The sequence below is a fragment of the Eutrigla gurnardus genome, assembly GCF_963514095.1.
Source record: "Eutrigla gurnardus genome assembly, chromosome: 12".
NCBI classification, from domain to species: domain Eukaryota; kingdom Metazoa; phylum Chordata; class Actinopteri; order Perciformes; family Triglidae; genus Eutrigla; species Eutrigla gurnardus.
Window position 1 is genome coordinate 11,141,225 of NC_139926.1, and position 15,901 is coordinate 11,157,125.

General features: G+C 40.9%; 1 protein-coding gene across 1 annotated transcript; it reads left to right on the forward strand.

Annotated features, from left to right (window-relative positions):
• Positions 1 to 1,736: 1,736 nt before the first annotated feature.
• On the forward strand, positions 1,737 to 13,986 carry LOC311022482 (ras-related protein Ral-B). The gene is made up of 5 exons (XM_084023757.1): positions 1,737 to 1,863; positions 10,828 to 11,041; positions 11,619 to 11,827; positions 12,099 to 12,276; positions 12,404 to 13,986. The coding sequence occupies exons 2-5, from the start codon at positions 10,928 to 10,930 to the stop codon at positions 12,524 to 12,526; spliced, it is 624 nt and encodes a 207-aa protein (XP_083879883.1). The 5' UTR covers positions 1,737 to 1,863; positions 10,828 to 10,927; the 3' UTR covers positions 12,527 to 13,986.
• The last annotated feature ends 1,915 nt before the right edge of the window (positions 13,987 to 15,901 follow it).

Genomic DNA, 15,901 nt, shown 5'->3' on the forward strand with positions numbered 1-15,901 from the left:
ATACAAATCCATAGCAATTACAGAAGTGGTGGGCCAATTTCTGCAATAGCTTAACTGTGGGTCATTTTTTTTTTCCAGTTGTACACCTTAAGAGCCTCCATCGTTATCTGGACAGCAAGTCTTCAGCACTGTCTGCTGCCTCAGATGAGAGTATGGGCACACCCTGTCTGTCTAATGGCATATCATTGTATATAGAAGGTTCCATGTAGTTGGGTTTGGTGCTGGAATTGTGCATATTTTTGTATAAATGGGTTCTCCAGGGACTCTGAATGCATCAGTTATGTGTATGACCTAGAGCAGAAGAAAGAATATAAAGGTCTTCACTCCGCACAATGCTGTTCTTCAATTTATTTTTTCTTTCACATTAATAGCAGAAGAGGAAAAGGGCACATAACTGCTTTTGTGTGGCATGGTACGAAGGGATTCTTAACATTTATGGGGAGTACTTACGAAATCTGTTGGGAGAGCATAGCGACACAGTGACACTCAACTCTATAAATATGACCTTCAAGTCCCCAGTTGTATCTTTCTATACTCACTTATTCTCATTCAGGGTTATAGAGGTCACTATTAGTGTACTGCAATAAAATAAGAAATTCACTACCTGTACTGTTACTCATAGAATAATGAGCTCTACTAAGTTACATTTTAAATAAACATTTTAATGGGACTCCATCTATTATACTTTCATGGTGTCTTTGGCGTTTTTGTTTTCATAATTGAAAACCTAACCATATAATGTTTTGTCAAACTATTGTTGAAGGCATAAACACATTATGTTTTGCCTAATTCAGTTGGCTGCTCTCATCCTCCAGTCTGCCTAGACAATTGTTGTCATAATTTATTCTGTAATTTCAGAGAAGCAAATTGTAAAGTATTTAAATGGCAGCAGTCCCCAGATGTTAACATTTTGTCATACAGAAAAGTGCACACAATTGGTAAAAGTCGTACAGTAGTTTCATATTTAGCCAATAAATTGCATTGTAGTCAAGATCAAAGCTAACCATTTTACAGACTGTGATACTGTGGTATGGAAATTTGGCCTAGGCATTCATTTATTTATCAAAATCTAAAAACTGCAACAATTTTATTAATCAATTGTTTATGTATTTGATGGGACAAACCCCAACATTTCAAAATGTCAGCATTGTGTCACAAGTTTTCCTAATTTACTGACATTTTGAACACCAACCATTTAATCAATCAGGAAAGTGAATAGTTGATTAATCAAAAGTGTAAAAAAATGTTGCCCTGTATCATTATTTTTAATCCATCAGAATAAATAGCTGATTAATTATTATAAGGTTGCATTGAGAATTGGCTGCCCGACACTGTATGTAAATAGTATTATTATTATTATTAATATTATTATTATTATTAATAATAATAATAATAATAATAATAATAATAATAATAACAATATGAATAATAATATTAATATTAATAATAATAATAATATAAATATGAAACTAGTAAATGGTCAGCGACATTATGAAGGATGTTTAATTTGTAGTAAAGAGAGCTAAACAAATTCATATAGTGCCTGTGTGTATTTCTGGACATAACTATTTAATTATGGATTTATTTATTTTATTTGCAGTATTCGGTCAGTTGTTGCATTGCAACAGGTCAACGGTGACCAGCCTTGTACTCCGGAAATGAATTTCAAAATCAAAATAAACGACAACAGACCGCGGCGATGACGATGGCGTCACATCCTGTCATCTGTAGTTTTTACATCCGGAAGGTGGGGCTTTTGTTGTAGGAGCGGTTTGCTTTTGGAGAACCAATGCCCCGAAATCCCCTCTTAATGCGGTCATCAAGATAACATCAACCGAGGGCAGAAATACGAACCCTGCTTAGGTAAGGCTTCTTACATCTCTATTAATGGACTGGAGTAACTGGACGTTGTTTGTTACACGGCCGTTCGAGAGTAATAAAGTACCACACCTGTTTTAAAGAAGGACCAGCGACCGGTGGACCCAGAGGGATGACCGCTTAACACAAGACGCGGTCAAATACACTCCCAACGCCAATTCGCCCCAGGTCCAACTAGCTGTAAACTATCTAGTTTAATGAGAGTGTTGTAGTTTGCGTGTTATGTGTATCATAACGCTAACCTTAGACGTCACGTTACTAGCGTTACCAGTCACCGTTGTGTCTAGCGTCACTGATGTGGACAACGTTTGTATTCATGTGTCAGCGCTCCGTCAATTTTCTTGGTTGTTAATGAATCATAAGAGCAAGCATGTGTAATGTTTGCACTGGTCTGTGTGGTGCGGTCGCAAGAGTGGAAGTCGTGTTACCAAAGTCCGTGTTTATTAGCATTTGTTGATGTCCAGCTGCCGTTACTGCTGTTAGCTTACCAAGCTATCGTGAACTCAAGAGTTATGCTAACGTCAAGTTACCGTAGCTTGTTCCGTATGTGTCAGATGTAACGGAGTTGTTGTCGAGGGGAAGCTAATGCTAAGCTCGATTAGCTGTTGTTATAATTGGCTGTTGTAATGATATTGCAGTCGAGATTGAACACCAACTGGGTTGTGCTGAAAAGTTTATCCCCATGAGAAGACGACACGCCCAAGCCTGGTTCGTGTTGGCAACGTTATTCCCAACTGTCAGCAAAAACCAGTGAGGCAGAGTCATTTTACATCACAATGTTTTGGCACGTTATTATTAGGTGTTCCTCTGTGACCCATCCAGTTGCTAAATGAAATTAGTTTATTGGTGCAATTGAAACTGAGTAAATGAAGAACTCTGTTGTTCCCTGAGCCCATTTACTTTAAAGACAGCTGAAACATCGTGGTTACTTACAAAAGGATACCAACTCTTATAAACCTTTGTTTGTGGACAGGTTTAGGGGGTTTGTTGATAGTATAGTGTTGGCAAAGCAAGACTATTATTTCATCTAATTTATAATATGCCTCTCTGGTATCAGGGCTAAGTGACATATAATTCATCATCCAGAGTCATGTGTCTCAAGGGTGATTAAAGCCTGGTTTAAAAATACTTAAACAGGGTCTTTTATCATGTTTTCCCTCCATAGTCTTCTATACATAGATGCATTAGGGATGCACTCCACTTCAGATTTGTCCAGTTATTTATTCGACATGGGCTGTAAAATCACTCATTCAATGCTTGTTTCCTTTCATCGTTGCTACACATTTGGCCGCTTAGGCAACATTATCCATAACCAAAGTCAGTTTGTCATTGACAAATTTCACAGAACTAATATATTAAAGCTTTGACTAATGTGGCACAAGGCAATCTCTGGCTTCACAGATGGGATAAATCCATGAGGATAACTTATTAGATATACTATATATAATATAATACCGCTTATCCCCTTGGGGGCCTCTCAAAGACCTGCTGATTTGGATCAATCTGAATTAGTTCTAGTGTGTTTGTGTCTTGTGGTGGAGTTTGAGGTAAACAATGAAACTCCGGCTTCATCGTCAAATAAGAGAGCTGAGCATTATTACTGCATCCTAGGTTCACTACAAGTTGTTTGAGTTAGTCACCCTGACATATTGAGGAAGGTAACTGCTTTTAAAAACACGGCTTGCTGATCACGCACACCAAATAACCATACGCCGAGATTATGCATTTGACCATGCACAGTGGAGACTCGATGTGAGTTTTTTTCTGAAAAACATACAAACCATGCTATGGTCGTAACAGTCAAAGAGTCTTGGAGGTTAATGACCGAATCACAGATTTGTAAGTGACGAATCTTAGTAGTGGGGGAATTGTCAGTCAACTCATAATTCGATTTGATAATGATTAAGAGGGTCACGATTCGATTATGGGGCTGCACGGTGGTGTAGTGGGTAGCACTCTCGCCTCACGGCAAGAGGGTCTCGGGTTCGATTCCCGGGTCGGTCCGGGTTCCTTCTGTGTGGAGTTTGCATGTTCTCCCCGTGTAAGCGTGGGTTCTCTCCGGGTTCTCCGGCTTCCTCCCACAGTCATGCAGGATGGGGATAGGTTGATTGAGGACTCTAAATTGCCCGTAGGTGTGAATGTGAATGTGAGTGTGAATGGTTGTCTGTCTCTACATGTCGGCCCTGCGATAGACTGGCTTCCTGTCCAGGGTGTACCCTGCCTTCGCCCTATGACAGCTGGGATTGGCTCCAGCCCCCCCACGACCCTGAATACAGGATAAGCGGTAGACAATGGATGGATGGATGGATGGATGGACGATTCGATTATTATTTTCGATTCAGATATGATAATGTTTCCTTCAAATCTTTCAAACCAATTCCTATTTGTATGATACAGTTGATGTGCTACATTACCTAATGTGGAAAGATTGCCCAAAGAAATCTAAATTAATAATCGATTATAGACTTTACTGGATCGATGCAGAATCATTCAACAAAGCATCATGATACATCATAGAATTTGTTATTTCTCCCACCTCTACTGTGAAGTGTGTTGTGCCAATACGCTTAGGTCACAGAAAATAGCTGCTGCATGTCTCTCACAATTTCGAGACTGAAATCTCACCTTATGTGTCCCCAGGTTAAGTTTGTTGAAACTTCAAGCTGTGAATCAGCCAGTCAGCAAGTGTCATTGAATACCACAGTTAACACGTCTGGAATAATATGTAGTCAACTCCCTTGTAAACAACCCGTGAGCACAATGCTGATTCTAGCACAATCAGAGCATGCTCAGGGAAACCATTCAGGAATTGTTTTGCAGTCTTGGAGGGCTCCACCAGTATCCTCCAGTTCCTTTTTTATCTGATGTAGATGGTTATGTTTTGGAACTATTGAGGGCTGATAGTATTTATGAATACAGTGTCCACGTTTTTCTCCTATATAGCATAATTACTTTTTAAAGAAAATGCCGTTTTAGACTTTTCAGGTCAATACAAGAAACAACATTAGGACCATCACAGGAAGTGAAAACTCTGCAGTGAAATTGAAACTAATGAAAAAGGTCAGTACCGTGATCAGCATTGACCAACAGGACAGCTGGATTGTGATTGTAATTCTGGCAGAGATGTATAACTCCTAGTTGTAGTCCCATTGCAAGTGAATGACATCAGAAGTCAAGGTGTCATTGTCAAGAAAGGTCTTGTGAATGTGGCTGCAGTCCTCGTTTCTCTGTCAGAATTGTCTGGATGTTTCTCCCTGTAACTCCAAACATGCTTTTTTTCACTTGAACGTTTTTCTTCAGGCTAATCCATCCGTTTCCTTCCTGTTACTGCAACATTTAAGTTCCCTCATTTTGTACTTAGAGTGGCAGTCCGTAACATTTTCATCTATTTAATTTTCGTTTGAGTTACTATCGATCAAAGAGTGAGTTAAAACAATGGAGATTGATCATATGACCCACTAATGAAAGTGCTTGTACTGCTTTGCCCAGAAATAGGATCTCCGTGTCTGTGGCGACATTCCCGCGCAAAATTTAAAATGAGTGACGCTTTTTACGTCAGTCAGCAGTGGTTGGTCTGCCCAGGTGGAGCTACACATGGAAGCGTATGCTGCGTGTCATTGTCATTGGAAATCGGTAACTTCTAACTGCTGAGTCTAGTCTAAAGTGTTTGACCGGCGCAGCCAGGTACATTTCATTACTGCTGACTCACAATGGAGGATCAACAGGCAGAGAAGGAAGACCATTCAACTTCCAGTCCCAAGAAAAAGCCAACAAAAAATCGAAGTGAAGAAGGGCAAGTCGTCAAGAAGCAAAGTGACTGAACGAGGGAAAACAACGGACCTCCTTTCAGTGTTGAGCATTTGAAGGCATCACGCAGATGAGAGACAGTTGATACTGTTCGGTGAGGGAGATGGGGTCCCAGAGGCTCGTCTGCAGTTCCATCTACAGCCAAAGAGGCCGCTAGAAGCAACGTATCTCAAATTTTATAGACTGCCACTTTAGCCTGGTTGGATCATACCAAAGAGGTCCATCTGCTTTTCTGAACAGATTTTCCGAAGAGGTTCTGATTAGGTTTACTGGACTTAAAGTAAGTGATTATGTGGAAGAGATAATGGATTCCCCCTCCCCCAACAAATCAGCCAATATGATAAAGATGTGATTGCTATGTGTAAGGGACCAGTTAAAATCTTCAATCACAATATATTTAATTTCATGTCAATGACTATTGTATGTAGGATATGTCACAATAATTTTTAATAAGTAAAAAGTCTATATGTAATAACCACATTTCAAGACAGGGACGATGCACAATAAGGCATTAATCTTGTACAACAAGAAAAGCTGCATTCTGCCAGGTTGTAGCAAATTGCTATTTTTCACCTGTAGTAAAAGCACATGTTTTTATCTACTCTTGTGTGAATTAAATACTTAACAAATGACAAGTACTGAGTATCTCAATTAATTAAAAATCTTAGTGTTATTCAGTTTCTGAGACATTTGAGTTAGTACGTGGTTGTTAATATCAATTTAGAAAATGTCATTGAATATCACGATATCAGCACATGGCCATTTCTGACCCACAGAGTTGAATCCCCGGATCCCACGAGTTGAGAAATGTCGAAAATATATATGATTAATAAACTGTGGTGGACTGTGTAGGTAATTAATGGGGAATGCTTAACTAGTCATGGCAAATGAGAACCATGTGAGTGTTCCTTTTTGTATCAAGCCGCAAAAATGTTGTTGCATGACGTGTTTGAGTTAATTTGCCAACATTGCATGTCCTGCAATGTGATTATTGCTCATTTATTTCCCCCAAAGATTTTGCCCTGTGGCACTGCATTTGCTCTATCTGTCTCTCTCTCCCTCCCTCCCTTTTCTTTCTATCTACCATGAACCAATTGAGTGGAATGCTTAAGTAATGGAAAGGCATGAGCATTTGGATCATCGGGGTCAGTCGTGAGGAGGTTTGAGAGGATTTATTTTGTGTTTTATAGACTACACCCAAAGAAAGCTTTTGCATCACAATGTCATCACGTAGGTATTTGCTTTACAACTCCACAACTTTGTGTGATGGTGTCATTGTTCTGACATTGAACAGGATCAGTGAAGACTGCACTACATTTGCACCTCGAGTATGATTCCCCTATGAAACACTTTTCAGACTAGAGGTGTATTTGAAAAGAGCAGCTCACTTAGCATTGCTGAAACAGGAAGGATTGTACCACAGAGGGGATTTAGTTCCCTGCTGCCTGGTTATGTCAAAGGCTCCTCTGTGCTCTCCCCTGGCCAAGGGTTGTTAGTATGCATTGCGGTGTGCTTTTTGAGAAGTTGTTCTTTGCTGTTGTATACCATCTTTTTAAGTAGGCAATTTCCTCGTATCCACTCTCCGTGACCATTATAACTGCTGTATTTGTCTTATTTGCTGTGAAGTGCATCATCAGTTGCTCTGTGATAAACAGGATCCTGAATCCCCGTAGCTGTGTGTTTTATAGAAGTCTTACAGAAACCTCATGACTGAGGTGACTCATCTGGGTTATGTTGGTTTCTCCACAGTGAGCTGTGATTATGACTAGTTATGTTGCTGTCCAAAAGCATAAATCCCAGTCCCCCCTTCACATTACAAATGAAGACAGTTTCAGTCAGGGCTAGATATTGGATGAGATACAGCAAGATCTTTGTAGGGAGTTGTGCATTACGATCAATCTGTTGAGGGAAAATTGGGAGGTAAATAAAGTTTTGCAAGTAGGGTGAACATCACAATATTTTGATTGGAATGTCACCGTAATTGTCTCCCCTCAAATGACAACACATCTCAGAACTTCTGTTGGATGTTTCGATGACATCAGTGCAACATTGCAGTGTTTCATTTGAACCACCCACCCTAGGCCACCTCGGCTGTATTGATGATGAGAGAAACAGATACTTGAACTTTTGTGGGTTGTTATTGGGCCAGAAAAGCCCCTGCTTTCTCTATCAGATGGGGAGAGGAAACCCCCTCTCCCCTGTGACCTCAGGAATGCAGAGAGAGAGAGAGCGAGAGAGACTCATCAGTGTCTCTGCAACTGTGGCTCAGATTTCTGTTTCACTCTTTCAAATAGAGTGGACACCAGGCAGCTAGAGGGTTAAGTGACCAGAAGAAAGAGATCTGCCCATTTCTTTACATAAGGAGATGAAAATAAATTTGAATATGTTACAAATACTAGTCACCATTTTAATGTATTTAGAATCAGACAGTCAAGTGATAACATTGTTTATACTGGATGTCAGCCTTATGAGACAAAGCATATAAGAGCATCAGGGATTGGGGGTCACGTTATATTTCAGGTAAATGCGCTATTTGCAAGGCTTGATAACATCAAGGCTCTATGTTTTTATTTCTATGCGAGTGCTTGCAAACCTTTGAGTATCCATGCCGATGTGTTAAGATGAGCAGGGAGGGAACAATGGCCCATTTCCAAAGGGACTCTTTATGAATGCCTGTAGCCCACTGCACTGGTGTCATCTTTATTTCAGGAGCTTAGCAACCAGAGTGGTCTTTTAGACTGTACCCCTCTTTCTCAATAACTTCCCCCCCTCTTTGAGCACCAGCACCAAGCAGACTCCTGTTCCATATCTGGGTCAGGCCTAAATATTAATTCCTCTTTTGCCAATGGCTTCCATTATAATGCTGCATGCAACCTGTGGTGAACTGCAGCTGGTGTAAAAATGTTGGAACACCTGCCCTCAGGTCTGAACTTCCTGTAGAAAAGTTGCACTAAGCACTTTCTTGTGCTAAGCATAGGCCTATATTTCCCCCGCTTCAGTTTATTAGCTATGATCCCTTTTATGTGTAGTACTGGTATTGTTATGTGTACATGCATGCACAGACAAGTGGGTTACACATGAATCATTTAGATGATGACCGCAAGTGCTGAGTTAAGCATGTCTTTTTTTTCCCCCAGAAGGTGTGTAATTGTGTATGTTTGTGTGGATATCCTTTCTATGAGGCCTTTCAATGTCCTGGTTACTGATAACAAAGACAGGAAGAGCACAGGTCAGACTTCCTTGTCAGGGAGAGTGAAACCATGGTGCCACATCCTCAGTGTCCACAGCCAGCATAGGACATTCTATAGGTGGCATACTGAGATGAAGGTTGATTTGACATAAACCATGTAGCTTTGCATGACAGCTGCATTCTCAGAATATCAGAAGATTACAAAAGAATCGCGAAAGTGCTCGCCCCTTTCCAAACTGTTTCCAATGACGGCTTGTAGAAACAAACTATTCTGGGGGCCATGTTAGTAAGCCCCCCTTCTGCACATTCATGTAGAAATGGTTAATCTACACCAGGAGTGCAATGCTTATGTGAAATAACTACTACATGGAAAGGCTTTTAGCTGGTTTCATGGGCTTGTTGTGACATTATCTCTTGTTACAGTGGGGAAAAAAAATAAATTTAAATCACTACCAGACTTTGGGAGTTATTAGTTATTTTTATTCCACCAGCAGGAATGTTTTCTTCGTGTCTCTCATTTTGCTGTATGAACTGAAGTGAAACCTTTACTGTTAGGGAGGTACAGACTGAATAATGCTATGAATCAGCTCTGTGATTCCATTAGGGTGACAGCCATAGAAGATGGAAGGTTTTTTTTCTTTCTACAAATGGAGATACAATTAAAGGGTGAAAGAAGGTAAAGAAAAGGAAGAAGTTGCTTCCTGTGATGAGACGGCAACAGTGTTTGAGTTGTCTGACCATTTTTTCAGGATACCAAGTCAAAGTGGCTGGGCCGAGAAGCAATCGAGAGAGTAGTGCTCCTACTCTATTGTCCTAACCTACTGTTGACCTATCCAGCAGGTTCGTCAAGGGTGAGCCGGTGAGGGTAGATAACGGGTTGCCATGGATTGGAAAGAAGATTCCTATAAAAATGATCCATCCATAATCGATCGTGCTTATCCTTAAAAGTTGCAGGGGTGCTGGTGCCGATCCCAGCTGATATTGGGGGAAGGCAGGGTTAGACCTGAACAGGATATTGACTGTTTGTTTGGTTGATCTTGAAGAAACAATGGCCTGAGATGCAACTGATACAGAAATACAGCTTACTTTAGCCTTATTTTCTGCCATTCACGTAACACTATCGACTATTACAATGAAAGGCAAAATACCAGACTCTGTCTCAGAACGATTAAATGATCATTAAAAAGCCCATCAACGGCTGTGTTAATGCTGTTTTCATGCAGTGTACCATTAGAGTCAAACTAGGGGTGCTCAGTATTGATGTTTTTGCCAATATCCAATCATTGTTTATGGTAATGTATGCCGATAGAGCTGTAAATATTCGTACTTCCTTTGCAATAAGACCACAGGTCTAATTACCACATGTGGAGTTAAATTATCATGCAGAAATGTGATCCTGTGATTAAAGACAGAACAATAAATGGCACGTGTAGTCTTGGTGAAGTATCTTGCTATTTCCTGCCCAGCCAAAGGCAGTTAGAATTCTGTTGGACGTTATGTCTGACAGAGATAGAAGATATAAGAGTCAGGTGAAAGCAATTGACTCTGAGCTTTCACCTTCTGAGGGCAGGGCCCATATAGTGCAGATAGATGGCCAATGACATCTCCTTTCTTTTTAACGAGGTTAGCACATGATGCCCTGTTTTAATGCATTCCTAAATGCCGTCTTGCAGTGGAGAATGATAGCTTCATTACTTCTGATAAGCTGCGACGACCTTTTGATGGCGAACTTTATAAAGTTCTAGGATTCATGAGTCGGCAATTTGGCACTTTAATGGGAAGGGTGGGGGTTAGGATTAAAAATTTGTTGGAGCAAAGCCGAGTGCCTTGGCACAGAAAGTTAGTGTCGTCATAGCGAAAACTGTTAAGTAACAACTGTCATCCGTCCACATACGTGTGTTCTCTCTGTACGGAGGTAATTTACTGTATGTATCCACTTTTGTCATTCACAGGTTTTGGAGTTTCGGAGTGTCTGGTTGCTGAGGAAGTGTATGCGTGGGTGTGTGCGCATGTGTGCGAGTGCGTGAAAGAGACACAGAGAAGAATCCAGTGATGGCTACCAGTAAAAGTAAAAACCAGAGCTCTCTGGCACTGCACAAAGTGATAATGGTGGGCAGCGGAGGCGTGGGGAAGTCGGCCCTCACCCTGCAGTTCATGTATGATGAGGTGGGTCAACACACCGCTACAAAACTTCTAGACAGCGGATAGAGAAGTATGGTGTATAATAGTTTCAGCACGGGTCTTTGTCTAACCCGTTCACTTTTTATTAGGCATCACCTATTTATATGTCAGCACTTCCTCTAAAAGCTTAACATGTAAAAGTCATCCTTTCACTTGTTCACCAATACAACGCTTTTAATGGGAACAATTGAAACAATGAGGCTGCTATCTGTTACATGGAAGTAAAAACACGATTACAGGAAACAACCTACCTGCTAAACCACAGAGGTCCTATAAAACTACAAACAGGTTAACAGGGATTCTTGTAAAGAAAAAAGACCCTTGTCTCTCGTCCACTGCTTGCTTGACCAGAGATGTTGTTTCGTGTAACAGCACTCAATTGAGGTTAGGGACATTCACGGTTTTGTACTGCTCCCAAGCAGCCTTTTTCAGTCATTCATCTGATGTTCATTAGATTGCTCCAATTCGCTTCCAATTTAACCAACTGTCTACACATAACTACTTTACTTATGCTTGTAAATACAACTTGTAGCTTCAAAGAAACATATCTTTTCACCCCCAGTTTGTGGAGGACTACGAGCCAACCAAGGCAGACAGCTACAGGAAGAAGGTGGTTCTGGATGGGGAGGAGGTCCAGATCGACATTCTGGACACAGCCGGCCAGGAGGACTACGCTGCTATCAGGGACAACTATTTCCGCAGCGGGGAGGGCTTCCTGCTGGTCTTCTCCATCACAGAGCACGAGTCCTTCACTGCCACTGTGGAGTTCAGGTACTGTTTCCTGCCTACATCTGTCTGTCTGTGGCCGATTGTGTATAGATACAATGTGTATAGATTAAATTGTGCTCAAATGTTATTTATTTCTTTTGTCCATTTCGACTAGATTAAACTTCAGTCTTAACATCAGAGGAATTAGTCATTAGAAACATCCCTAGTTAGATTCCATTATACTTGATCACAATCAAAAGACACTCACTTACAGACTGTATGCAAGGAGAACTGGTGAAAATATATAAATACCCAATCTGTGCTGTGCCGGCAGGGAGCAGATCTTGCGGGTGAAGGCGGAAGAGGACAAGATCCCCCTCCTTGTGGTAGGGAACAAGTCTGACCTGGAGGAGCGTAGGCAGGTATCGGTGGACGAGGCCCGAGGGAAGGCCGAGGAGTGGGGCGTTCAGTATGTTGAGACATCAGCTAAAACCAGAGCCAACGTGGATAAGGTGTGTCCTACATCACTATGAATGGATGTATTTTCAATGTATTTTACAATAATGTTTCATTTAATCCATGTTACTACTTTTAATAAGTGAAAGTGTTTAACAGATGTATCTTCTTTTTTCTCCCTAGGTATTCTTTGACCTGATGCGTGAAGTAAGAGGCAAGAAAATGTCAGAAAACAAAGACAAAAACGGAAAAGGAAAAAACAAGAAGAACAAGAAGAGTTTCAAAGAAAGATGCTGTTTACTTTGAACCCTTCGTGGACATCAACAACCCACAACACAACTGTTAAATTGGGGAACAAAGCAGAGTGTCCTTGCCATTGTCATTCAAATTAAATTTGATCTTTTGTAATAGCTGTTTTCTTCAGTGTTTAGAACAATTTCAACTCCTTTTTTTTTTGTTTTTAAGTAATACAATCTGAGTTACTGTTTCAATAGAAGATAACCACTGTGACTGTGACTCAGACTGCAGTGCTTGATGGCTCATAATAAGCCAATGACCAAACTGCCACTGACACTAACATTGCTGCTCAAGACATTCTCCACTGTTGTACTCTGTGATTATACTGGCCTTGACTTTGGCTCAGTGTGTTTTACACCAGAATTGTTGAGTTTTTGTCAAGTTAGCGGTGCTCTTAATTTCTTTACCTGCTCTTAACCTTTATCTCCTGCATAATTCTTAGTCCATGTTAGTGTACGCCCCATGGATCCATGTTCATCAATTTTCAAGGAACTCTAATGCTGCTGTCTGTCTTTTGAAGATGTTGGCCTCATTCATTCATCTGTCCAGACTCTGACCTCTGACTTCTGAGCATGTTTGGAATCATTGTTGAAACTGGATGCTTCAAATGTTTTCATTTTTGCGCCCCTGAGGCTGCTGTTTTAAATATATATTTTTTTTTATCCAAGAATTTTGGAAGGATTTTCTGACCGCAAAATAATCCGTGCAATAAGAGGAGTTGTTGCCAAACAGGGTTATTTTATTCCATTATCAGGCCTTACATGATTGCTGAAATAATTCTACAGATGCTTTGCAGTTTTTCTGGAATGACCGTCAATCAAAACAAAAAAAAAACACAAACAAATTCATGGTGAGGTAATTTATCACTAAGCTCACAGAGCTTCATGTAGATATATTTGTTAGACATTCGGAGGCTGTGAAAAGAAGGTAGTTTTTATGTTGGTACCCTTCTCACAGATTACTTCTTATTTTACAGGACTGTTGTAATTTTCTGTCTGTACTGTGAGACAGGTGTTGACAATCCAGGAGGCCATCGTGCTTCTGGTCCATGATGGCATTATACTCCATAACGTCTTATTACTCTTAAAACAATTGGATGCTCTTTTTTATGACATGCACTACATTGCCAATACCTAAGAAGTGGACTTTGTGCTAAATGGAGTCGCACAGGAGATTTTTAAACAGTTTGTGCCAACAAAATCATGATGTTTTTGGATGTACAGTGTATATGTTTATCAACTGAGTGTATGTGCATTTACCAGAAAATCCTTCTACCTTTCTGTGTCTGTGAGTGAAACTTTGAAGAGGGTGCCAACTTCTTAACCGTTTTCATCAAGTGCTACAGTGAACACGATTTCTACCACTGCCTAAACTATGTCCCCCTTGTCTTTTACTCCCTACTGAGAGTATGCTTGTATCTCTCTGCAGCAAGAGTGTTGCTGAATAAATGCTTTTTTTTTTCTTTGTAAGTACTGGATATTATTTTGAATTTACTCGTATGTCACAAGTGAGCAATCCTAATTTTGATTTTACATTAGAACAATAGCAAGAGACGCTTTCCATTTGATCTAATTGAATTTTGAAACTGATAAAAGGTGGAGTGGCTTCCAACAGTAGGCCTGCTTCTGCCTATTGCCCTCTGCTGGCTGGTGGAGGTAATGGATCTGTTGTCTACTTACCGTGGTACTTCTATGGACACTGTACAGTTACGTTGGTATTAACCACTGTGTGAAATCTTATGGTTGTCATTTGTTGTTCCCTTTGGGGCATTCTGTGACCCAGTTTAGTAAAAAAAAAAACAGCAGTTACTCACTTTGCATTGATTCTTCCTCTGCCATCTAGAAAAGAGTGCCAACGGCCTGCTTTTCCTTGAATTTGACATTGATAGACTACCACAGTTATTATTACCCCTAAAGGCTAATCTGGCATGGCAGGATGAGTGTAATGCCACCCTCAAGATTAACCAGTGAAGGGCTCTCAACGCCCCCTGGGTGGTCGGCTGGGTCAGAAACCCATCTCACAGTGTGAAAACGGGGTTGACTACATCACCAAATGAAGACGAGCCATATGTCACTGACATTGTTCTTGTGAAGGATGGCAAGTGTGATCCCACAGTTATGTAAAAGGAAGGAAATCTCCCTGAACGTTGACCTGCATGTCCTCTAGCGAAACATGAAAGCAGTTTGTGTACCATGCCTCTGATATCCTGATGCACATGGCCTTTCCAAACAGAAAGAGGACCAACATTTTAACTTTCAAAAAAGATTCCTGTTATATTCCTATAGGGACTTATTCCAAAGTGTGTTTATAGTGACCTTATTATGCTTTATTTTTGAATTCCCCTGAAGTATTCCTGTAGGGAGTGATGATTTGCTGTGCTATTTGTATTGTGGCACGATACGACTGGGAATGGAAATTTCATCTTTGCCAGCACTATTTTAGCATGAATTCTCCTTTGGTCACTCAAATATCTCTCATGTCCTCGAATCAAGCACCTTTTTGTTGGCATTGGTCCCGCGTGCGCATATTAACAGCATCAGAGATAAGACTGTTACTTCTCTGTGGCTTTGGAGATAATTGTAAATTCACAAGTATTGATCAGACAGACGACGCCAGATGAATTCTTAATGCTCACCGTTTAAAAGGGGGAGTGCAGAGAGAAATGCAGGGGGAGATTTAAACCTACAACATTCCTGGCACTAACCATTCCACATTTACTGCATGCCTCATATACTGTATATAAACAAACTAATCCCTCCCCAATTTATATCACTGACTGGTAAATACCTACTAGCTTTAAAACCTGTAGCAGCATTTCCACCGGAGGAGCTAAACATGTCACAGCTCTGATAAGCACATTTACCTGCCTGACATTCACCCCTCTGGAATTCCCTTCTCCCCCCGCACCTCTAAGTAGGCAGATTAGGTGGTCCGTTAAACCCGCAGGAAGGCACTTATTTAGAAATATATGAAAGGGCAAAGTGAGCCAGGCTAATGACCGATGCAGTGTCACCGGCGCACTCTCGGGTCTTTTATCATTCTGGAGAGAGGGCCCCCGTCCTCTGAGTAACCCTCGTTATATCTGAGCTAATGTTGGGGATGAGGATGTTCATGTGATAAAGCACCATCACAGTCCTTCATTATACAGAAAGAGAAACAGACTCGGTGGAATTGTGCTCGACCTATAAGATGAATGCAATGGACAGAGAATAACTCCCATTTTAGCGACTGTGCCATATCCTGCTGTCTGTGTGGGGAGGGGAGGTGGATGCACTTTTTGACCATGGGATGGCAGTCTTGGTATTCTGTAGCCCCAGCCTTCTGTTCTGTGTCGTTAGTGCTCTCGCTATGCCTTCCACTGCTTTGCTTCACTCAGCGGTGACT